The following is a 24,122-nucleotide window of genomic DNA, read 5'->3' on the forward strand; positions in this document are numbered from 1 at the left end:
AGTTCAAAACAAAGGCAACAGCGAAACTTGCGTATGATTTGTATGGGAGTAGGTAGAAAGTGTAGAAAGTGGTGGATATCGAAGTCGAAAACCCAGAAGATTGGATTTGATTCGTCCTAGTTCGTCTTAGCTTAGCTGATGATGCACGTCTCACCCTGAAATACAGGGATTGATGTGCTATCGATACAGGGTGCAATCAGCACTGGACCATATGTACATAATCTAAACTCCACTAACTCCGCAGTGCATTGACCCAACTTGTGCACGGGAGGGGTTTAGGCATCTGCATAACTAATGTAGTTACTTCCTATTATGAAAGTCAGGTACGAAAGGTGGATGTATGCCCTGAACCAATAAGTACTTACTAGCATCAGCCCTATGGCTTCTCACTACTCGAAAAGATAAATTCTACAGATGAGTACTTGTCTAACCAGTCCATAAGCATAATGGTCTTATGCTAGACTTGTGCAACACAAGCTGCATTATTCACCTCATTGACACCCGCTAATATTTCGCGCAACTAATTCAACCATTCTATCACTGTGTGTTCCGTTTATCTCACTCCATACTCCGCGCATTACCCTCTAAAACAATCAAAACACCGCAGTTAGTTGTTGGTAACCCTGATTCAATATACAATGTGGTTGGTTCCCTGCACCTATTCCCGATCCAATTAACGACCATCTTCTGGAGATCCCTTTTGATGTCTCCGGGGACTTCTGCTCCGTCGTGGTCGTCTGTCCCTTGACCTAGGTCTGTAAGATTCCTTTCCATCTCTTTTTCGTTCGGATCTATCAGGACTGCGGCTGCGGCTGCGATTTCGTCGATAAGATCTTCCATGTCTGTGGTCATTGCGCTCAGGGCTATAACTTCGCAGCCTCCGACGATCGTGCCTATCTTCTCTGTCGTCTCTATCATCCCTTTTGTGCTTAGGATAATCGTCTCTTCTCCTCGGTGACCTAACCCTGTATCTATCCCGGCTGCGGCTGCGACTCCTGCTTCTATGTCGCCTCCGGTGGTGTCTTTCAGAGCGATCCTGTCTCTTTGATGCCTTGCGACTATCATCGACTGGACCCTCTCCTTCTTTCGAGGTAGGTCTAAGATCGCTATTATCAGCCGCACCTCTTCCTTCGCCTACGTCGACGGCGTTCGCGCCCGTCGCCTTTCGAGGGGCAATAGGTAGTCCTAGCGCGCGGGCTAGCGCGTCTTCTTCAGCCTCCTTGATTCTCTTGAGCTCTTCTTTTCGCTCTCGCTCTGCTTTTTCTTGTTCCGTTTCCGTGCCCGATGCTCCAGATCCATCGGCTTTCGCATACCAAGTGAGGTCTCTGCCTTTTGCCCAACGACCAACGGGAGCTTTTAGACTATGTCCGAGGTAATTCTCGCGATGGTTTGAGGTGGCGACATCGTCCCAATTGAAGTTAACACCGCCGCGCGAACCCGTCTTGCGGATACTCGAGACGAGATCCATGACGATTGATTTAGCCGGTGATATATGGTTGACGGTATGATATTTGGTTGTACAGATGTCGATAGCGGCCTTGTATGAGTTTATAGAAATGGATGTTGATTAAAGTTGAAGAATGTAAAACTTGGTCTACGTGAATAGTGGATACTAATACGCAAGGCTGGCACTAAATGTTGAAATACCCGCGTTCTGTCAAACCATCGGGGCAATCGCAGGCGGGGATGCCGTTTCCTTTCTATTCGATTTGGCCCGTGTGCCCTGCAGCCCACCATAAAAGCAACCTTTAGTGGTATTTGGAGCGGATATTGACTTTTCATCGCATCCAATACCACGCTAATTCTGCTATGTACTGGAGAGCAACTCAGATAAACACGCTATGATGTATCCCCCGAGTTCATAGCCTCAATGATTAATCGAACAAAGCCTTAGGGTTTTTCCAAGTAACTTCCAAGGTTCATACATCCTTTGCCTTTGTCATTCAACACCTAACGTCATCGTCCTAACAAATTTCTAGAATAAGTCCATTTTAAAACTCAAGTATTTTTGCGACAACTTTCCAAAAGTAACATCTGAACTTTCCATCCCAATTCAAAGCTTATACTACTTCACCCCACTATTACTAAGGACCTCCAAGCACCTATATTTATCGATAAGGAGCTCTCTAGTTCTCCACTAGGTGGAAAGCTAATTGCCCAGGTGAACTTCTATTTCTAATTCAGTTTCTCGTCACATATTACCTAGGTGCCATCCCCAACTTTCTTGCACATCAACATAGCAATAAAGATGGCGACCGCCAACGAACCTCCCTTGGACGAGATCCAATGGCGCTTCCCACCTGCAGCGCAGGCGATGGGTGGCATCCATTCAAATTCAGTATTATTCTATTTCGCCGAATCGCCTTTCTTCGATCGAACCTCCAATAACGCCGTTCTCTACAACCAAGCCATGTGGAACGAGAGCATGAAACCCTTAATTCAGACCCGCGAACGATTCGAAGGCCGACTGCGAGAGATGTCCGGCTTGGAATTCATCGTCGCCCAAGAACCTGCTGAGATGGGACCCGGTATGGGCACTGGCGTTTGGGTCATTAACAAGCAGACGCGCCGCAAACGAGAACCTGAGGACGAAATCACCGTACATTCCACATACTACCTCATTGGCGAGAACGTGTATATGGCGCCCACGCTAGCGGATATTTTAGGGTTTCGAATGGTTAATACCCTCCTTCATTATCTCTTGTGTGTCCATATGTGTTTTGGAATCTAATCGAATTGTGTAGACTACTATCACCGAGGCTCTAAACAAATGCTTCGCGGCCGCAAACAACGCGCGAACCTGGTCGCCAGCTCTTGGACATGTGTACAAGATCGCACCCAACGTTACGAATACCAAAGCACAAGCACTAGAATCTAAGGGAACGACGCCGATGCCCGAGTCACAAGGATCTAAGGCTATCTCGGAACCAAAGAAGGCGGATCAATCTGCTGTCGACTCACGCTTAGCTGAGCATTCATTCATGGTGCACATGCAATACGGCGGAGATTATATGGATGAGAACCCCATCACAGGCAAGCCCGGTGAATTCCATCTCAGCTCTACCGGTCGCAAGGACAGACTACAGGCACTAGGCCTCCCGAACCTCAACACGACATTCAAGGAATCCGCGATCACCCAGGCGGGGAAGAAGGACGTAAAGCCAGGGGACAAAACACCAAAGACGCCCACGGGTATATCGAAACCGAAACGCAAGAAGAGCAAGGCCGGTGCGACCCCCACTTCGTCGTAGAAAGGCGAAGCTGGCAAAAAGGGTAAAATAGTGAAGAGGGTGAGATTCGCCGACGACGTATGAGAGCGTGGCTTCAGTAGAGTTGGCAAAAATGGCGTTCGGTGAATCAGGAATTGGCATTTTGATACCCCTTTTCTATAGGTATGCTACAGGTCATGATTTTTCGCAATAAATTGATTTCCACCGAAGCCCGTTGTGAAGCGTGATTAATTCAGAGCATCGTCATAGAAACTCGATTGATATCTAAGCAGTATTTATTGTGAAGTATCAAAAACAGGATATGAGTTTACAGTCTATCTGGGTACTCATCCCTACAGCAATTATGTACATACAATTCCACCCGCACATAAGTGTCATCATTTCACAAGTCCCGCCTCAGACTCGACGTTTTTATAGTTCTTAGGCATCCAGGTTGCCCGTTCTTTGGCAGTGTCGTCGCTACCAAAATTCACACCTCTCTTCATCAGGGGACTTTGTTCGAGTTTCTCCCAGTTGTGTACCATAAGCGAGTTCATCTCGCTATTTCTAACCTCTTCGCCGCCACGGGTTCGCATTTCTTTTTCGAACTCAGTAATAAGTTCGGCTTGCGATTTACCTTCTGGGTTGGACAGAGCCTTAACAAGATTGAAGACATCCGCCAAGGAGTGATTTAGGCCTTGGCCACGGTCTGCAATGGGGGATTCATGTTAGTACCTGGTCAATTGCTGCCTAGGGGATTCGATGGCTTACGATAAGTCATAGGGTGTGCCGCATCACCAACGAGTGTAACAAGACCCCCATGATTATCCCATTCATGCTCCGGCAAGCTGGGATCCCAGTTCGCATTGGGGGTGTAATACACCTTATCCAAATCATCGGGAATCAGCTCATAAGCCGTTCGCAACGGATCTTGAAACTTCAAACTATTCTTCTTGGCAGCACGCACACGATCCGCTTTGCTCACCAAACCCCTCTCCTTCTCCTGTTCCTCGACCGAGATCGGTACCGAGATATAATAAGCAAACTCCCAATTCTCGGGATGTTCCTTGTCCGCTCCGTCTAGCAGGGAAAACAAACCCATCATGTTTTCTGGGTGTGGGAATGCGTTGATGATCGGATTCAAAGAGCAAGCGCGGAGACGCACTGCTACATCCCGCGGGTACGACGCCGTTACAAAAGTCGCTGCTAAAGGCAACTTTTTATTCGCCGCACGCTCGGGGCCGAGCAATATGTTTCTCAAACGACTCTGACTCCCATCAGCGCCAACGACCAATCTTCCCGTCTCGGTCGTACCGTCGGAAAACTGAACAGCCACGCTCTTCCCATCGGCTGCATACTCCACACCCTCAAACACCTTCCCATAAATAATATCAACACCAGCCACCAAATCTTCAGCAGCGAAGGCGCGCAGGCGCGAACGTAAGAAGCGAAGGAGGTTCTCGATGGGAGTAGCGACGAGTATTTCCCCCGTGGCACCGTTGTATAGCGGGAAGCGCTCGACGTTTTGGATCGGGTGGTGCGGGTCCGCGAGGGTTTCGCTGATTCGGGACCATTTTGCCTCGCCCAGTACTGTTTTACATTCAGTAAAGGTCTTTTGTTCGACTTGGAACTGATCTTAGGCGGCCTAGGGGTTACTGACGAGAGCGAAGGAGAGGGACAGACCAGTGGCAGGCTAGCCCCCAGTCACGCCCATTTCGCGGCGATAGGACGGCATCTCGCTCGAATAGTTTGAAAGGGATGCCTTTCTATTTTCGGAGTGTTAGTAGGTAAATGGGTTGTGTTAGAGAGTGGAACTGGGACTGGGACTACGACGATGAACGGGGCGACGGGAACGGGAACGCCAACTTACTTGCTTGAGGCCGTTGGCTAGAGCCAGTCCGCTACAGCCTAGGATGTATTAGCACTACCCTAGTGTCTTGGTATTCTTGTGCCACAAGATGAGTTCGTTCTAACCAGCTCCGATGATGAGAACCGGGAGTTCTGCTTGATTACTGTTCTGCGCCATTGTTATTTCCAAGTACTTTGCGTATCGAAAGAAACTGATTAATTGAGGATATAGGAACAAACCAACAAGAACACAATAGGAATAGTATATACTTATAAGGAAGATCCAAGGATGCGGAGTTATTGACCAGATCCATTTACCCTAGCCATCAGGATCCTATAGACCTGTATAACGCAAACACCATTACCCTATTCGGGCTCGCACTTTCAACGTCCTATACAGGGGCATATGGCGGGGCTCTCGCTATGATGTAGAGTTCCATCGAGACCGGTCGATCCATTTGGTAAGTGGGAACATCGCTCTCGAGCTCGGGAACCGAAGCTGGGTCCCCCACCACGCCGCATGGGGTGTTAGGGTCATCCAATGAATTGTCGGTAACATTGTCGGAACTTCGCATCCTCCTCTAGGACGCGAATTATAAAGAACCTACCCTTTTCACTTCCCCGACATGAACGCGAAAAGAATTATATTTCCCAGATACGTCACCGTTATCCGCGACATAGCGAGCTACTTAAATTCGCTATTATAAACATTTTACAGAAGCGAGTGAGGGAATATTCCACGGATCATTCACTCAACGTTTACAGTCCAAATTTTAGATCCCTCAAGCAACTTTGGTTTAATCCCATAACGGCCGCCCGGGTTTATAAAGGTATCCGCGGAGATCGCTCCCTAAAGCGCAAAAACGAAACGCTTCTAATTGGTTTGATCGGATAGTCTTATTATGGAGGGTATTCGTGGAGAACCTCTCATAATCGAAAACACCACCACGGTTATCTAACAGAGGGGATACCGACGATATTATCGATCCAGTCGCGCTATAGATACACACAGTTTTCCCCGCATCCAACGCGTATCAATTACAATTCATAACATGAAGCGACGTTCAGCCGAATTGCAGAGCCGCAAGTTATTTGGTTCTAATGTTAGGTTATATCTTACACACGAGCAGGTGACATCCCCCAAGCATTCTTCGATCATTCGCTTCGGATGGTTGACCTATCAGTTAGCTTAAATGACAATCCAACGAACTGGAGGCGACTTTGAATACAGCCGTTTTATACAAGTGTAGAAAAGCAGAGGAATGTGTAACACCTTGTCCACTTGGAAATCGTTCAAATCGCGGCCTGCCTCAAAGTGCATATGCAGGGTTCATATTTGACTACATCATTCGGAAGGTGACGTGAGCATACGATGGGTATGTTTTCGGCGCAACATAACTCGTACGCATAATGCTTATGGAGATATAGACGTACCTATTGGTTGGATTTGGTATGGAATCATGAGCATTGATTTATACCACCATATCAACGACTCGGACGTTTCAGCAGCCTAACAATGATTTGCTTCCTTAGAGGTTAGAACATATTGTTTACCCTTTTCATTTCGCTAGAACATGTCCACAAGAACAGTTGGGCCAAGAATCGTAAGACATAAGCATCTTACATTGCTTAGTCCAAATGCGCGGTTGCCACCATGGTGTAGGACGCTATCCCTCTCCGAGAGATTATGAGAAGTGGCCAGCCTAGGATTCTCTCGAAATCCAAAAATGCATTTTCAACCTAAAACTTTATAGGGGCAATTAGCAGATACGAAAGATTACACAGTAATGTACCCTCCTCGGAAAGTGTTACGAGTTCTAGTAACCCGTCAATGTGACCATGGGGAAGATACTGCTAACAGCATGAGTATCTGCGCAAAGTGGTGGCATTCGGGGAGTCTTGCTAAAAGGGATAACATGAGGCTGAAATCGCTCGTTATGGCATGTATGGGGGCCTGATTACTATCTCAGCCTGCATACCGTATCACCGAATATCTATGGGGGGTATGAGGCTTAAGAATACGTACCCATGCATTCGTCCGTATGCCGGAGAACCTGAACCAATGGTATTGGATATCGAAATGATATTGCTCGCAGTACATTGTGGAAATGAATCCATACACTCCGAATTGCTGCTGTTTCCGATACCCTCTGCAGGTTTGTATGCATTTCCGTGTGTCAGTCGCGCTACTTGATGCATCTCGGGATGTCGGTATACCGACACGGTGAAGCCTTACCAGTACACCAAGTGCTGACTCGGTGTAAATTTAATGCGAGTTGACGAGATATCAATGAACTTAACTACTTAGATGAAATATTTCGTTTTCCTTTTTATCTTGTTTTGAAAGTTGCGAAGATTTATGAACGTCCTCTTTAAATTTTAAGTGAGACGCGCTACGAGAAGGCTTTCGGGGGTGGTTGGCTTCAGTGCCTAAGCATTTAGGCGCCTCAAGCGCCTCGCGCCTCACTGCTACAATCATTGTGAGATACTTATATACTCAGGATTGATGCGGCTCTGCGCACCCAAAGAGGTGTACAACCCAGGTGTTTTTTTATCTCGTTACCATAGCCCGTATGTCTCGTGTATATAAAGTCACCAAAGGGATCAAGAATCCTGGAACTATGAGTTCTCGTCCAGGATAGACCTTCCTCCTCAGACGCGTCGATTGCGTAGGTATAATCAGTTCAGCGAAAATGTAAGCCAGCTTTTCTGTCTTAATCAATCATCCCAATGGTCATGGACAAGCACTTACGTTAGTTAGGAGACATCCTTCCCTATCCGCAGCTCGTACTATGAACTTGCCATACCAGGACCACTCAGACTCAAAGCTCAAAGGATATGAACACACGTACGATATAGGAGCGCGGATCTGGAGGGATAAGGACCTCTCCGTATACGTAGCTCACTATCAGAAAGACTATTTTGAGGCACAAGCATTTGAGAAATACCGTCTACCTCCGAAAGTTTATCTCGCGCGGAAAAGAAGGATCCAGCGGCTGAAAAGATCAATTAACTTTGTAGAGGAGATCGAATCGGACGAGAGCAAGTTTATTATCTCTCGTATACCAGTGGACGGCATTGAAAGACACGGGAGAGGCCAGTCAGCGGTGAGAGAGACAGGAACTAATCATGACCTCTCAGCTGAGAACTACCCCCCTCTGTGTACCCCACCAGTTAGCCATCGGATGTGTCCAGATGGTATGCATCCGCAATTTGCGGAGGCTGTTTCATCCCATCCGACTCGAGAGACAGAGATGGGGGGTAAAGATCATCAGCAGACTCCACGCCGACGGGCTTCTGTGTCTTGATAATAGCTGGATACCTTTTTATGATGATTGGTATGCGATTTTACGATAGTATGGTCTAGTAATTTTAGCATCATATCAAGGGTGGACAGCATCTGTGTGTGTACTCTGCTTTATTGAATGCTCAGCTGAGAGTTAGAGCGCCACCGGAGGTTCGCACATTACGTACATGCACTACGTCCCCCATTTTAATCAAATTTTCCGTTTTTTTTTTTCTTCTTTTGTGTTATAGATTCTTCCATGATATTTAGTAGAGGAAACATTCTTGACTACCCCGGTTTTCATTCAAGTCCTTTCACCACCAAATTTATCCTGGCTATTGTCTGTACGATCTTGTGATAATCGTAAATCTCTTCAGTGAAAGTTTCGCTCAGACACCACTGCAGAAGCAGGCCTCGGACAATGACGTATGTGAGCGATATGCTCGCTCTCGTCCACGGAGGACCGATCGCATTTGCAAAAGTACATGCTATTATAGGAATACGGGCCCTTGCATGTTTTCACGTGTCGAATATAATTATCTTTACGTGTACCATCGTGGCCACACCTGCAAATATATTGCGGATCGGTCCCGGACCGATGAACGGTCGAGTAGTGTCGCTTTAAGTCGCTCGATTTTTTGAATGACATGCCACAATCGCTACTGCTGCATTTGTATCGGTGTGATGGTTGTGGGGGTGACGGCGTTTGCGTGGGGGACTCGGGGCTATATGGTGGGGCAGGAACGGCTAGTACCCGAGAAGAACCATAAGCCCTAGCACCTTCCAATGTGCTCAGTCCTCCCGAAATTGTCGGCGCCGTATAATTTTGATCCAACCACGTACCGGGACTACCGACTTGCGACACCTGTCTAAATTGATCAAAGGTGTTGGCGGATGCAGCCCAGATCTGACCAGGCCGTAGATCTATGCTAGGATCTGCTGCGTCGTACCCGCTGCGACCCCAGGAGTGTTGGCCATTTTGATCGAATCCTGTACCAGCATCCGTGGTCAATTCATCCTGCGGGTTGGGGTTATAGAATAAAGTGCGAGTGGAGTCCCTGGGGGACCGCGACCCGCTGAAAGACATGCTATCAATCCGCCCTGCGGACTGGATCGCTTATATAGGTATTGATTGCCTGCGTGACAACGTTCCACTGATTTAAATGTAGCGTTGGACACTTGCACCAGAGCCATGTTAGCATTTGCACTCAACCCTATAGCTAGGTAGGTAGTCGAGAGAGAGGCTATCTACTGCCACAACTACCCGAGGACGACTCACCATAAATCCCATTGACTGGGAAGCTACAAGTTGATCTCGAGATCGCGAATTCAGTTCCGTCAGACGGTCGGGACCTAATGGTCGAAGCTGCGGAATAATGATACTGTTGCTTTAGGTAACGGGGAAAATCACCAACCCAGGTTGAGCTGTGGAGGCGAATAGTACAATAGTAAGTCAAGAGATGATGCAAAAGGATGAGGAGGTTAGGTCCGGAAGCCGGTTTGACCACACAACTTGTATTGCTGGAGGCGCGAGGCGCCCATGAGCCTCGTTTCTCTATCATTGTTGATAGAGTTGGGCGTTTTGGAAGGATTGCATTACCTCCTGAGGGCATCATCATCTTTGGGACAGTATATTCGCGGTGATCGAGTCTGGTGAGAGAACAAAAATTAGACCCCTAAAATCCGTGGCTAACGGCGATAGTATATTATGGCTTCCCCGCGCGGTGCACCTGCAAAATTTTCTAATTGTCGTGAGTTTCATAGTCAACAAACCTCTGGAGTGGATCTCTCACCTACGAACTCCTAGCAGTAAGTTGACCGATACCTATGATACAAACCAAACTGTACCTAGGTACTCATTACTTATTTTCGGTATCCAATGCCGGTACCATGTCCTATTAACTATAGGAGTAGGTCCTATTAAGAATGCCCGTATTACTCACTGTTAACGACGTGGTTAGAGACCGCCTCTCCCCCACATTTCATGGCTGGCGGGCGAATTATTGCGTTTTGAGGATATCTTACAGTTACAAACCATATAAAGTCCTCCAATAGAACACCTTCCTGTTGACAGCCACTCACATCAGGAGATTTATCCATTGAAAGCACCTAAGTTGTCCTCCAAACTGGGATGACAAGCACATGCAACTAATGTTGCTGCACATAAGCTCTGGGTGGCTGTGATGATGATAGGTAGTAAATGGACTGGGTAGCGATATGCGGCTTCCGCCAGTTAGGAAAAGGAGAGATACATCGGGTCGGATTCTCAGAACACAAGGCTACACCCCTTACTCCAGGTACGTCCTTCCTCCAAATAGGAATTTATTAAGCAAAGTAACATACAAGTAACTCTCCGTTAGATAAAAAAAAGAAGGCTGGGTAATATACTTGATGGGTGTGAGCAGCCTTGATCTCCGACACCGGTACTGAAGCTCCAGTTACATGTCTGCAAGGTATATGGGTTTATTAAGAAGGCTGTAGTTCGGAATTCTACTTCTTAGCAACCTAGGTGCTCGGTATTTTATATGTGCACCCGGATATGCCTCTCTACTTGAACGGAGAAACTTTTCCAATTATTCGCTATGCTATTTACCTCTACTTATTAGTTAGCGACACTTTCCAATTCGAGGTTTCGGTTCAGATCGCGATTTGGTTTCGACGTCGTATGTATCATTATGTACTCCCCGGCTCTAATATTCATTTGAATGAGACAACCGGCAATTCAGCACTCGGGACCATGCCCCTTCACATTGCATGTTCACATGCTCACATTAAAATCATTTGGACAGTCCGATTTTGTTGCCAACGCCGATTTTTTTCTATATCTTCTACACAGTCAGCGAGGCGCGAGGCGCGAGGCGTACTTAGTCGCTACTATCTGGTCACACTTGGTTGCATCGCTGAGGCTCCGGTGAGCGATGCATATAAACATATGATTATCGGGGTTTCGGAGGAGCCTTGAAAGGTGCAGTACGAGGCACCACGAGGCGCGCCACTTTAGTTGCGCCTACGTACGCCTCGCGCCTCGCAGTAATAAGACACCTCAATGCTATTTACCGACGCTCAAGATTCTTGGCCTCGGACTGAACCGTTCCTGAACGGCCTCGCGGCCGCCACGTATCCAGCCGCCGATGAACACTTAGATTGTGGGTGCGGACATCTGAGCAATAGGGATAATCTAGTTCGAGATCGGTGCTCTGTAGGCGACCCCCGAGCAAGATAGTCGGATCAATAACTAGCCAATTGATTACTCTAAGATACAGAGCTTCATTTAGAATGAAAGCCTAGGAGGGTTGGCTAGTGTTCTTACATACACGTATTCCCTAAGCGGTGAATGTCCACTATTTCACGTTCTCTCTTCTACTAAAAATCGAAGCAATCAAAAGGTTCAGACCAATCATAGCGTACTCGTATGCCTAAATTGGAAGCGCCTAGCATATTAACAGGCATGTCGAAACCATTCTATTCATTCATATTCATACTGCTGGATCTTTCTTTTGCGGGCTCGACGCAAATCTCACTTATACCACACTGCGATGACTTTAACGGAGCACGTCTATCACCGCGTATGTTTCCAAGGTCATAAACATAAGTTGGCAGTCTTATGCATCATGGTTTATAACACTAACCCCTCGTCTGCGTGTTCCTCTTGGCCCTAATCCGTATCTTTCGCATGGAAATCGAGATTTTGCAGATGTCTATCATGATGCAACATTAAGAACAGCAACCCCTGCAAGCTCATTATTCGATCCGGAAGATTATGTGGATGCTGAGTTACGTAATCTGTCAGGGGGAATGATAGTCAATTTATCGATCTCAGTACAGATAGCTCGATTATATCTGCTAAGATCGATGTGGTATGGGACGCAATCTCCATTAGCCTCGACACGTTGCCGGAAGTTGATTCGGTGGAATGGGCTCAGGAGGAACGACTCTTAAGCGGCGTCCCCTATTCCGGAACTCGCTACGGCTAGATCTGTGATATAGTATCTGCCCTCGAGATCGTCCCTGCGAAGGGCTCGACCATGACGGTAAATGGAGAGAACTGCTTCGCGGACTTTCGCGTGGATCCACTGATTTCGAGTACCGTCGCCCGTAGCACTCGAAAAAAGTTCGATTAGTTGCTCGTCCAGGCAACAAAGCATCTGGTTCATGCCTCTGCCGTCGGTATGGAGTTATTAGAGAGGAGGAAGACGTTGGTTCTTCAATTGAGTGTTTAATAGCGACTCCACTCTATACTCTTTAACACACACAGGACGAGGCTCGAAACACTTACAACGGATGAGACAATTTCAAGAAGATCTCCACGGGAGGATCAAGCGGCATACCTGACACGGGGCCCATCTAGACTATTATCTCAAAGTCTAATCTGGCTTTTTACCATGAACCTTGGCCTGCTTGGGGCGAAGCGATGCGCAACTACGGCAAATTCGCCCTTATCCATTCTGACGTCTACAAAATTCTGTACGACATAATTCAGCTTGGCCGGCGCCTCAATCTGAAGACCGTGTAGATCTGTAATGGCTATCAATGCTAAATATTATATTTAATAAAGGCCCCAGGTCGACACCTTGACCTTTGGCGCCGGTTTCGAGAAGCGTGAGGACAGGTGCGAACCGAGAATAGCTTCAATGCTGCCTTCACAAGTGACCAAACCCTCAGTCGCCAGTGCTATAGTATGGGAGTATCTCTTGAAACTTGGATAGAGTGTTGTATTTGGGGTTTGATCTAATGAGTGAATCGTCGCGGTTACGTCTAGGTCCTTAATAAGTAAATATCAAAATTCCGGTCTTTAATCGGCTTCTCGATGAGGCTAATATAACGGACTGTTCTTTAGAAGAGCCTTAGAAGTCAGTAGTTGAGCTGTATGAAGCGATACATCTTGGGAAGTATCGGTAGAGCCCTTATCGCCGATACAAGGACAAAGGAGCTCATGGAACAAAGAGGCTACTTGTGTATGTATACGATGGTTCCCGTAGCAGATACCTGCGATCTCTTCGCGCAACAACAGAGTTGTTAACCCCCCATATGGTTGGTGTTATGACACCTGTATCATCCTGATAGGAAGCCATCACCAACACATGTATGGGTGAGAAATGATAGGCTCAAAAGGAAGCGCTGTAGGTGCTGTAATATACATAAGGCACCAACACAACTCTTGGCAATCTCGTATCCAAGAAAGGAAGCTGTACTGAACATCATGTATTACTATCAAACGGTATAAAGAAGAGTAGCTTTTTTTTGAGAGATGGAGGGGAGGAAGATACGACAAGCAGATCGTAAAAAGATTATAGCTACTCAATATATTACCTTAACCCCATTTTAATATTATAATCTTTTTATTAATATGTACCGGAATGGAATAATAAAACCCTATATTTATATTAATACCTTATCCTCACTTTATATGTCAATAATCTCACCAAACTATTTCATAATTCTAGAAGACATGGAATTTAATTCCTTAACCATCTAACAAAGAAACCATTCCGAAACAAGACTAAATAAGAATACCCCCCAAGATATTTCTTAACTTCCTTCACTGGTATCACCAAATAAAGGAATTATAGATTTCAATAACAATTAATTGATTCTTTAGAACCTTCCTAAATTCAATATCATCATGAACAATACTATATTACCTTTGTAGGAATAACAAATGGTTATTAAAAACCCCCCTACCTGGCTAATTAACTTACATAATCAAATACAAGGAGCAGTCTAAGAAATAATTATTATTGTTTGAATATAATAATAATAACTAAAAACTTTTAAAAATGCCTTAATCAATCTCTAATAATGTTATAAATCCCTAATTAATATTATAAGAACCAAAATTACCAATAATCAAAACTTTATTACAAAAATAGAGTAATTTAAGAATTGAATATACTAAGCCAACATCGATTTTACTGTCAAAATTAATAGAGAAATTATTAAAATCTTTTAAAATACTATTCAAAAAAATAAAATCATTAATAAGATCAAACAAACACTTAAAGATCAAAACCAATTTTATAAAAAAGCTGCTAAGGCTATAATTAATCTATATCTTTGATAAGATAACCTCCATTCCTGAAGCCAAGCTATGGAAGAATGGAAAAGAACTACTAACGTTATATTCCAAAAAGTAATTAATCAAATGATTAACCATTATATTAGATTTAAAAAAATAACCCAAGTTTAAGCAAAAGAAATCCATTCCCTTACCACAGAAATAATTCAAATCACTTTTAAACAAAGAAAAAAAAAAAGGAATATTAATATAAAAGGAATCCTCCAAGAAATTAATTAAAGAAAAAAAGTCTGCTCCAACCTTTACAATATGTCACAACCCGACACTAGGCAAACTTCCATATTAACATCCATTTTAATCATTATCTTTAAAAAACCAGCAATCTCATCCTTCAAGATGTCAAGAACCTTCAATACCCCCAGAGAAACTTATAAAACTTACTAAGATAAAGAAATAACTAATAATAATATTATTTTCTAAAAGGAAAGACTCTAAAAACAATAAGATGTTAAAAGAACTTAGATTAAAACATAGAGATGATTATCCACAATCCTTGGAACCCCAGGTGATGATGATAATAATGATAATAGAAATGATAATAGAAACAATAATGACCTACTTAAGGAAGGCTATAGATAAGGACCTCTACCATCTCCCTCTGAAGGATCCCAATGACGACAGGATCCTAAAGAATTGGGTAATGACCTTATTAATATATTAATAAAGGCCTTATTAAAGAAATAAATATCAATAATAAATAAGTCTACATCATTTAATAATAAGAAAACTAAAAGATTTAAATCTTAATAAATATTAATAAAAGCCTATCTAAACCTCTTTAAAAATGTCTTTAACAATAACCAAACCAAAATAGCCTAGGTTAGATCATTATTTACAGAACATACCCTCAATTAACACTAGGTTAAGGTAAGAACATTTAGGGAATTATATATTATAAACATATAAAAAAGATATTCTAAATCAATTATAAAAAAATTCTATAACCTAACTGAACTATTAAAGAACCTCTAATTTATCAAAACATTAAAATATATTGGAAATATTAATCAATATATTACCCAATTTTAAGACCTTAACATCCAAGTTCAAATCAAAGGATCTGATCTACAGGAAACTATGTTCCAAACCCTGCCTAAAAATATCTTTCACCTAATCTACATATAAAATGGAGAAATCCCAACCATGGATGCTAAGTTTATCTCTGTTATTAAAAAAGCCAGAAAAATTTATAAAGCTAAGAAAATAAACCCTACCATATCAAAAAAAGATAAGTCTGGTTCCAAAGAACTGAAAAAGCTAGATAAGACAAAGGCTTACAATCAGAAGCAAACCGGCAATCAAAGGGTAAAAAACTAGCTTATTAATAATATTAAACCCTTTCTCTAAACTAATATTCAAAAGGTCCTTGAAAGAATTAAATAAAAAGACATTAATAAATTCAAAAAAACCAAGGCATAATATATTTGATATGGAAGAGATAACCACAAAATATAAAACTGTTATATATAAAAAAACATTAATAAAAGAAATTTATCATAAGTATCAATAAAGATCACAACCATTAACACTAAGAGATAATATAAAAAAACAAATATTAAAACATTAGAAAAACCTGATATAAAAAGGTTAAAAAATGTAATTACTGTAATAGCTTTCATCTCATATCCCAGGATTACCAAAACCAAAAATAATAAAGAACTTGAAAACCTAGTGGATTTTCAATAGGCCATCTTATAGTACCAACTGAAGAACTATAGCCAAATAGTATAAGAATTATAAAAGTTAAAAGATTAAATAATGGATTAACCCTTCTAGGAAAGAAGTCCATAATTGGTAATCAACCTATTATGGGAATGATAATCTTTAATAATAAATAAAAGATCTTCACTCATATCCTAGTAGATTCCGGAAACTTGGTACCCTTAATTAATCACAATTTTACCAAAAAATATAAGATCCCTGTTATTCAATAAGCTACTCCCATATAGATAAAAACTTTCAATAATAAAATAACAAAAGAAACCGGATTCTTTTACATCGAACCACTTACCCTTAAATAGGAATCTTATTATAATTAATTATCATTTAAAATATCTCCTATTAACTTAAAATATAATGTTATACTTTTATATTGATGATTTGTCAAATATCAATTATTAAATCTCTAAAATAATCAAAGAAAGGATGTTATATTTAAATCCATTTATTATAAAAAGAATTATATATGAGTAACCCTTAATAATATAACCTTTATATATAATAAGAATATTATATATAACCTTGATATATGTATAATTGGATCTATTAACTTCATTAAAAAAAAAAAACCAATGTTAATAATAATTCTAGAAAAGTTCTAATAATATATTGGAATCATAATTAAAGAATTAACAAATAAGCTCCCCCTTTATCAACCTTATAACCATGTTATAGACCTAATTAATAGAAAATAATCTTTATAGGGTCCTATGTATGTCTTTAATGAAAAAGAATTAAAAACCTTGAGAATATGGTTTGAAAAAATATTCAACATAGGAAAAATCTGTTATTCTAAATTTTCAACAGTATCCCTAATCCTATTTGTTCTTAAATCTTATAAAAAAAAATTAAGGTTATATATTAATTATAGAGGCCTAAATTATATTATTAAACCAAATCAATATCCCTTTCCCTTCATTTATGAACTATAAGATTATGTCAGAATAACAAAACTCTTTACCAAATTAGATCTAAAAAATAAATTCTATTTCATTAAAATTAAAAAAAATAACAAATGGAAAATTACCTTTAAATACAGATATGGATTATTCAAATTCATTATTATGTCATTTAATTTTATCAATACATCTATTACCTTTTAAAATATAATAAATTATATCCTTAAAGATCTTCTCAACAAAGGTATTATAATCTATATCAATAATATTTTTATATATAGAGAAAACATAAAAAAACATAATAAATTAGTTAAAAAGGTTTTATAAAGGTTAATAAATAATAGATTATTAATTATGCCTGACAAGTATATTTGGCAGACTCAGGAGGTAGATTTTTTAGGATATATTATCTCTCTAGATGGGGTTAAAATGTCACAAAAAAAAGTCTAAATAATCATGGAATGGCAAAAACCCAAAAACCTTAAAGATACCTAATCTTTTATTGATTTTGTAAACTTTTATTGGTAGTTCATTAAAGATTTTTCCAAAAAAATAAAGCTGTTAATAAGTTTAATTAAAGAAGAAACCTAAGATTAGGTTTAAACCTTAGATATGGCTAATTTATTTAAAATATTTAAAAAGGCTTTTACTATTACACCTATATTAATACATCCAGATCTTTTAAAGAAATTCTAGCTTAAAATTGATGTATCTAATTATATATTAGAAGTAATCCTATCCCAAATTAAAGATAATAAAAAACTATACCTTATAGTTTTTTATTTATGTAAATTCATTCTAATTAAGATTAATTATAAAATCTATAATAAAGAGCTTTTAGCCATCATTGATAGTTTTAAATAATGGTGATAATATTTAGAAGGAACATGGTATATGATTTAAGTCTATTCTAATCATTATAATTTTACCTATTTTATAATTATATAAATCCTAAATAGAAGATAAGTAAAATAGGTGTAAAAAATTGTAGGAATAAATTTTATTATCCATTTCAGACCTAGAAAAAATAATATTAAATTAAATATATTATTTAGGTATCCAGAGTATCATTTAAAAAAAAAGGGAAATAAATATTAGCCTATTAAAATAATATTATAAAAAAAGCATTTTACAAAGTTATATAGATCTTTAATGTTAATGTCATCTCTGAGAATCCAGAGTATTCTTTATATGGAATGGAATATATCCTTTTTAGAAGAAGTTTAGAAGGTGGTAGAAAAGGATGAATTATATTAAGAATGATTTAAGTAACCTAAAAAATTTAATTATATTTTAAATTAAGGGTTATTATATTACAAATATGGATTATGGATATCTAATGATCTTAAGCTAAAACATAATATCTTCAAATTAGAATATAATATTAAAATAGCAGGATATATGGGTTAAATCAAAATAGTTAAACTTATATGATAAAATTTCTAATGGCCAAAAATAGATGTTAAGATTAAACAATATATGGAAGGTTATCTAGATTATCAAAGAAATAAGGTACTAAGATACTTACCTTATGGGAAATTATAACCCTTAGAGTTACTTTATATCTTATGATAATTAGTTTTTATGGATTTTATTATAAACCTACCTATATTAGAAGATTATAATCAGTTCTGGGTAATAATAAATTACTTTACTAAGATAACCCATTTTATTCCATTCAAATAAAGAAAATAGAAGACTAAACATTTAACCCAAATCTTTATTAAAGAAATATAAAGAATATATAACCTATCTTTAAATATAGTCTCAAATAAAGATTCACATTTTATATTTAGCTTCTAGAATTCCCTTTTAAGACTATTAGGGATCAAACCTTAAATAAGCATAGCATTTTATCTTTAAACTGATAGGTAGACTAAACAAGTTAATTAAATCATTAAAACATATTTATATACTTTTATCAACCAAGAAATAAATAATTAGGTAGAATTATTACTAACAATTAAATTTACCTACAATAATATATAATCCTCTTCATCCCAGATAACATCCTTTTACACTAACTATGGATATTATTTTATAACAAACAATCCCCCATAAAAAAGATATAAATATCCCACTAATGAACTATATACTTATTAGATAATTAAATTTTACAAAGAAACTTAAATAACACTTAAGGAAGCCTAAAAAAAGATAAAGAAATATACAGACAAGAAACAAAAAAATGTCCCCAAATTTAAAAGGGATTAATTTATAATACTAAATAAAAAGAATATCAAAATTAAAAGATTTACCAAAAAACTCAACCACAAGTTATTAAACCTTTTCCAGATTTCTAAAATAATATCACCTACCACTATAAAACTTAAACTCCCCATAAAATAACAAATCCACAACATATTTTATATCTCATTTATTAAGCCATATTATTCCAGGGATTACTTTTTATCAGACCTTATAATGGTCCTAAAGAAAACTGATAAGGCTGAAACAGTAGATAGATATAATGTGAACAAAATCATAGATTCAACCAAAACAGATAAAAAAATAAAATATCTTGTTAAATAGGAAGGATAGCCAAGAAAAAAAGATTAGATTTAAGAACCTTATAAATATTTCTACAAACCTGTTCGAATATTTTTGTGATGAACCTATGCCTTAGAGAGGTATAGTCGTTGTTGGATTGGCTAATCCGGGGTTTTCTTGATTTGAAGGTAACAGTATTAATAGTAGGTTAAGTGGTTAAGTATATTCTGTTCGTTAGAGAGGCTTGGAGTCCTCTCACTATATTTAAAAAAATAGTCTTAGATTGATAACTAAAGAATTATGGAAAGAGTAACTAAATACATAGGAAATATCTATGGTTATATAGTTGTTCCTTTCTTCCCTCCCACCTTGAAGTTTATTACAATATGCTACAATATGTTACAATATGTTACAATATGTTACAATGTATTACAATATGTTACGATATGCTACAATATGTTACAATATGTTACATCTTAGTACATCAATCCGGAGTTTAACCGTAATAGGTTACCTATGCTCCATCCTTTGTGATCCAACAAAGGTCCCTCATGGATGGTTTGTAACATTATACCCCTCCCCTTTGAATTTTTACCCTTAAAGATAAAAAAAAGGTATGCATCTTCTTCCTCCTTCATTTCTATGCCCATCGCACAAAAACCATATCTAGGAAGGTGTAAAAGTTAAGTATTCGTTCTAATCAACGGCAGGAACGCCATACTCGCGCCGACTACATTGAAACTCATGGTCGACCCGTCCTTCCTTGTTCCAACTGTGACGCTTCCGAAGAAGATTGCTTTTTGTCTACTAATTTTGGAGTCTATAACCACTGTACTCGTTAGAATCGAAAACGCTGCGACGTCCTGGAGATGAATGTTCTTGACCATGTTTCCCGGGCCCGTACTCATCTAGAACAAAAACGCAAAGATGCAGAAGACAAACTGATCCGTCTACAAGAAAAGATGGCAAAAAAGATCAGCAAATTACAGCAACTTCATCGCCAAGAAGACTTATTAAAAAGACGCGGTTTAGAATTATTAAAACTTAGTAAAGAACAGGATACCGAAGAAGAACAGGCCCACCTAGCAGAAGAACAGGCTCACATTATCGAAGAACAGGTCCAAGTCAAACGAGGACATGGCATTCCTACCTCTAAGACTTCTTCCTTAGCCTTCCCCTCCTCCTTATCTGGGATAAATTTTGATCTTGGCCCGATGTCACCGTCGACTGCGGCCGTATGGGCCTTGGTCGGTCAGGGTTTTGGCGGTGAAAACCCTCAATCAACCTCTGGACCCCATCACTCATAAGATGTTTCCGTGGTTCCCAGGTATTATTCTCCTCCGAATAGTCAAGCCACTTAATAAAGTACTCGATCTGACCATTAGTAATCCTAGAATCACGAATGGCTTCGACGTCATATTCTTCTGGGTTTTCTTTCAGTTCGATATTTCCTTTAAGTTTGGCGTCCCCAGGTACTGGTTCAAGCATAGCAATATAAAACACATTAATTCTTAATTTCATATTTATTAGTAATTATAGTCGATAATTTATTTTTGAAAGAGCCTCCTCAATTAAGAAGGGTCTTAGTTTCTTAAAATCTAATTTTTCACTTGGTCTTTTGGTTCAAATTTGAGATGTTTTTAATATAAAGTGTTGCTTGTCTCGTAAGAAATAGACCTTATCTCCCTTACGTAGAATTGGTTCTTTAATTCTTTTTTTATTATAATATATTGTTATTTTATGTTGTAGAAATTTAAGACGTTACTTGAACTTAACTTACAATATCAGGATTCTAACAGCAAACATTTCTGCTCTAGATGATACTGTTTCCAATTCTGGGGCAGCCTTGTTTATTAATGATTCCTGTTCTATATTTGCTTGTCATCCATACAGCACTTCCTGTGGTGACATCCCGGTGGTATCGCTGACCGAAATATTATATAAGGACATAGCGAGTGATAAGAGTTCCACCCAGTTATCCTGTTCATAGTCAACGTAACTCCATAGATATTATTCCAGTATCTGATTTAGTTGCTCCATTTGGCCATTAGTCTGAGGGTGAGTCGTCGTAGAAAGTTTCTGTTTGACCCCCAGTCTCTTTATTAGGCCAACCCAAAATTTCGAGATAAAGAGCTTATCTCTATCTAAAATAATCTTCTTTAATAACCCGTATCTACTAAAGACCTTTTCGATAAATTCAAAAGCCAAATCTTCGGCTATATAGGTTTCCTTAAATGGCACAAAGTACCCGTACTTCGTAAGTTTATCGGTGATAACCCATATGCCATCATATTCCTCCTTGGTTACCGGATGTTGTGATTTGGGTAGTTTGGTGATAAAGTCCTATACAATAATATCCTATAGTCTGTCTGGAATGTTAATGGGTTGTAGAAGCCCATACGGTTTATATCTAGCTCCCTTAACCTTGTTGCAGATATTACAGTTCAAAATGACCTTCTTAACTATTCCCCTGATTCCCGGGAAGTCATATACTTCCTGTAGTCGTGTAACTGTCTTAAAGATTCCCAAATGTCCATATAGAGGATATTCATATACCTCTCATACAAATTCTTCCTATAATATTAACAGTATATAGGTTTTCCCATTATATAATACCATATCTTTAATGATGAAATCCTATATCGGTAGAATATCCTTAATTCATAAGACTTTTTTTTTGATCCTTTGTTCCCATTCATATTGTGATTTGATCAAATATACCGCCGACAATACTAGGGCGCCGTCGGACGTTTCCTAGAATATTACCCTTTCTTTTCTGACCTCTTTAATACTAAGACCCTCTAGTCTACTGAGAATGTCCACCTGAATATTCTCTTTTCCCTTAATATAGTGAATCTTGAAGTTAAAATACGTAAGATCATCTACCCACCGTGATTATCTACTACTAAGAACCTTAATAATCATAAGAAACTTAAGATTACAGTGATCCAAATAGATCTCCAAAGGTTCAACAGTTCCTAATACCCATGGTCTCCACTCCTTCAGTACTTGGTAAATAGCCATTAATTCTTGGTCATATATTTTATATCTCACTTCTGATCCCTTAAAGGTTTTGGAAAAATAGGTGATTGGGTGTTATTTTCCATCATCTTCTAGTTGCTCCAATGTTGCTCCCATTGCTCCATTCGAGACATCGGTATGTAGTTGTTTCCTCTTGTTTGGGCTGGGCAGCCTCATTATTGGATCTTTTGTTACAATCTTCTTCATTTCTTGGAATGCTTTTTCTGCTTCTTATATCCATTTAAAATCCTTTGGATTTTTGACACATATTATAGCCATTATTGGTTCCATGATTTTCTTGAAGTCCTTAATTAGGGCTCTGCTGTAGTTGTAGAAACCATGGAAGGCTCATACTCCCATGATGGTTTCTGGGGTTGGCCATTCCCTTATTGTGGATATTTTGGATTTCTGGATTTTGATTTTTCCTGGAGAGATTATATATCCAAGATAATCAAATTTTTGGACGAAGAAGTCACTCTTGTCTAGGTCTACAAGAAACTTAGCTTCTCCTAAGGCCTTGAATACCTCATGTACATCCTTCTCATGTTATTTTCTGGTTCTTAAATGGATTAGAATGTCATCTAAATATACAAAAGTACTCTTTCCGAGGAATTATCATAAAACATCCTAGATCATTCATTGAAAGATGGCTAGCACATTTATAAGTCCAAATGGCATCACCAGACATTCGAAATAACCGTGCAGTATTCTGATAACTGTCTTCCACTTGTCTTCTTCAGCAATTTGTATAAGGTTGAAAACGAACTTCAGATCCAATGATATGAACCATTCATCATCACCTATTTCTTCTTTTAGGTTCTCAATATGTGGTAGAGGATACCCATCTTTAACCGTGATCTCATTCAGTTATCAATAATCATAAACATCCCTCCATATTACTTCTCCTTCCTTATTTAACTTAGATATCCCATCCTTATTCTTCTTGGGTACTAAGAAAACTGGGTATCCTGCTAATAATTTTGATTTTCATATAAACCCTCTTACCTCCTTATCTTGGAATATAACGTATAGGGCTTCGGATTCGTTCTGGCTTAATCTGTAAACTTGGTGTAGTTTTGGATATTCCCCTTCCTTTAATATTATTTTATGATCATATCAACTGTATTCCGATACGCCTGTATCCGTATCTGGATTATCCTGGAATAACTTTGGAAATATTTTTATATATTTTTCTTTGATTTTGATTTGTTTTTAGTCGTTTGATTCTTTGATATCCATGTGTCGTATCATAAGGCATAGAGGTACGGAATGTTCCTTCATGAGGTTGCCTATTTGCACTTGCTATAATTGCTATTTCGATTCGCTTAAGTCGACCTCTTTCCAATACTCAGGGGTTGAATCTTTTTCTGACTCGTCCCAATAGAATCGATCCTATACCCAGTCGATTCTTAGGTTACTAACTCTAAACCACATCTTCCCCAAAACTAATTCGTAGTTTATGTCAACAAGATCGAAAGATACCAACTCCTAATGTCCTTAGATCAAGACAGAGAAAACTACAGTTTCTTTCTTGATTTTTCCTTTATTGTAGGTAATGAGGCTTCCGTCGATGT

At 39.3% G+C, this 24,122-nt stretch overlaps 6 protein-coding genes across 6 annotated transcripts; 3 read left to right on the plus strand and 3 right to left on the minus strand.

Moving 5' to 3' along the window:
* Positions 1-558: 558 nt before the first annotated feature.
* On the minus strand, positions 559-1,468 carry F4822DRAFT_426771 (kinase phosphorylation protein-domain-containing protein; the record flags this gene model as incomplete). Its single annotated transcript, XM_051460624.1, has 2 exons — positions 559-1,083; positions 1,139-1,468. 2 exons carry the CDS (start codon positions 1,466-1,468, stop codon positions 559-561), a joined length of 855 nt encoding a protein of 284 aa, XP_051316696.1.
* Positions 1,469-1,858: 390 nt separating this feature from the next.
* On the plus strand, positions 1,859-3,386 carry F4822DRAFT_167113 (MED6-domain-containing protein). The gene is made up of 2 exons (XM_051453229.1): positions 1,859-2,677; positions 2,745-3,386. The coding sequence occupies exons 1-2, from the start codon at positions 2,249-2,251 to the stop codon at positions 3,249-3,251; spliced, it is 936 nt and encodes a 311-aa protein (XP_051316697.1). The 5' UTR covers positions 1,859-2,248; the 3' UTR covers positions 3,252-3,386.
* Positions 3,387-3,607: 221 nt separating this feature from the next.
* F4822DRAFT_436553 (FAD/NAD(P)-binding domain-containing protein) lies at positions 3,608-5,235 on the minus strand (the record flags this gene model as incomplete). Its single annotated transcript, XM_051462318.1, has 5 exons — positions 3,608-3,918; positions 3,981-4,799; positions 4,870-4,975; positions 5,080-5,117; positions 5,184-5,235. The coding sequence occupies 5 exons, from the start codon at positions 5,233-5,235 to the stop codon at positions 3,608-3,610; spliced, it is 1,326 nt and encodes a 441-aa protein (XP_051316698.1).
* A 2,266-nt stretch (positions 5,236-7,501) lies between these two features.
* On the plus strand, positions 7,502-8,541 carry F4822DRAFT_167118 (uncharacterized protein). Its single transcript, XM_051453230.1, has 2 exons — positions 7,502-7,752; positions 7,819-8,541. Coding segments are annotated over exons 1-2 (549 nt in total). The 5' UTR covers positions 7,502-7,750; the 3' UTR covers positions 8,366-8,541.
* Positions 8,541-10,031, minus strand: F4822DRAFT_167159 (uncharacterized protein). The gene has a single exon (XM_051453231.1). It carries the CDS (start codon positions 9,428-9,430, stop codon positions 8,717-8,719), a length of 714 nt encoding a protein of 237 aa, XP_051316700.1. The 5' UTR covers positions 9,431-10,031; the 3' UTR covers positions 8,541-8,716.
* Positions 10,032-20,396: 10,365 nt separating this feature from the next.
* Positions 20,397-20,834, plus strand: F4822DRAFT_426777 (uncharacterized protein; the record flags this gene model as incomplete). Its single annotated transcript, XM_051460625.1, has 1 exon — positions 20,397-20,834. One exon carries the CDS (start codon positions 20,397-20,399, stop codon positions 20,832-20,834), a length of 438 nt encoding a protein of 145 aa, XP_051316701.1.
* Positions 20,835-24,122: the final 3,288 nt, after the last annotated feature.

This window comes from Hypoxylon trugodes, assembly GCF_022578975.1.
Source record: "Hypoxylon trugodes strain CBS 135444 unplaced genomic scaffold F4822scaffold_3, whole genome shotgun sequence".
NCBI lineage: Eukaryota > Fungi > Ascomycota > Sordariomycetes > Xylariales > Hypoxylaceae > Hypoxylon > Hypoxylon trugodes.

Bases quoted from the DNA above. Each gene is read 5' to 3' on its own strand.
- F4822DRAFT_167113 (XM_051453229.1), top strand. From the start codon at position 2,249: ATGGCGACCGCCAACGAACCTCCCTTGGACGAGATCCAATGGCGCTTC. The intron at 2,678-2,744 runs GTTAATACCCTC...CGAATTGTGTAG, and splicing joins ATATTTTAGGGTTTCGAATG to ACTACTATCACCGAGGCTCT.
- F4822DRAFT_167159 (XM_051453231.1), bottom strand. From the start codon at position 9,430: ATGTCTTTCAGCGGGTCGCGGTCCCCCAGGGACTCCACTCGCACTTTA.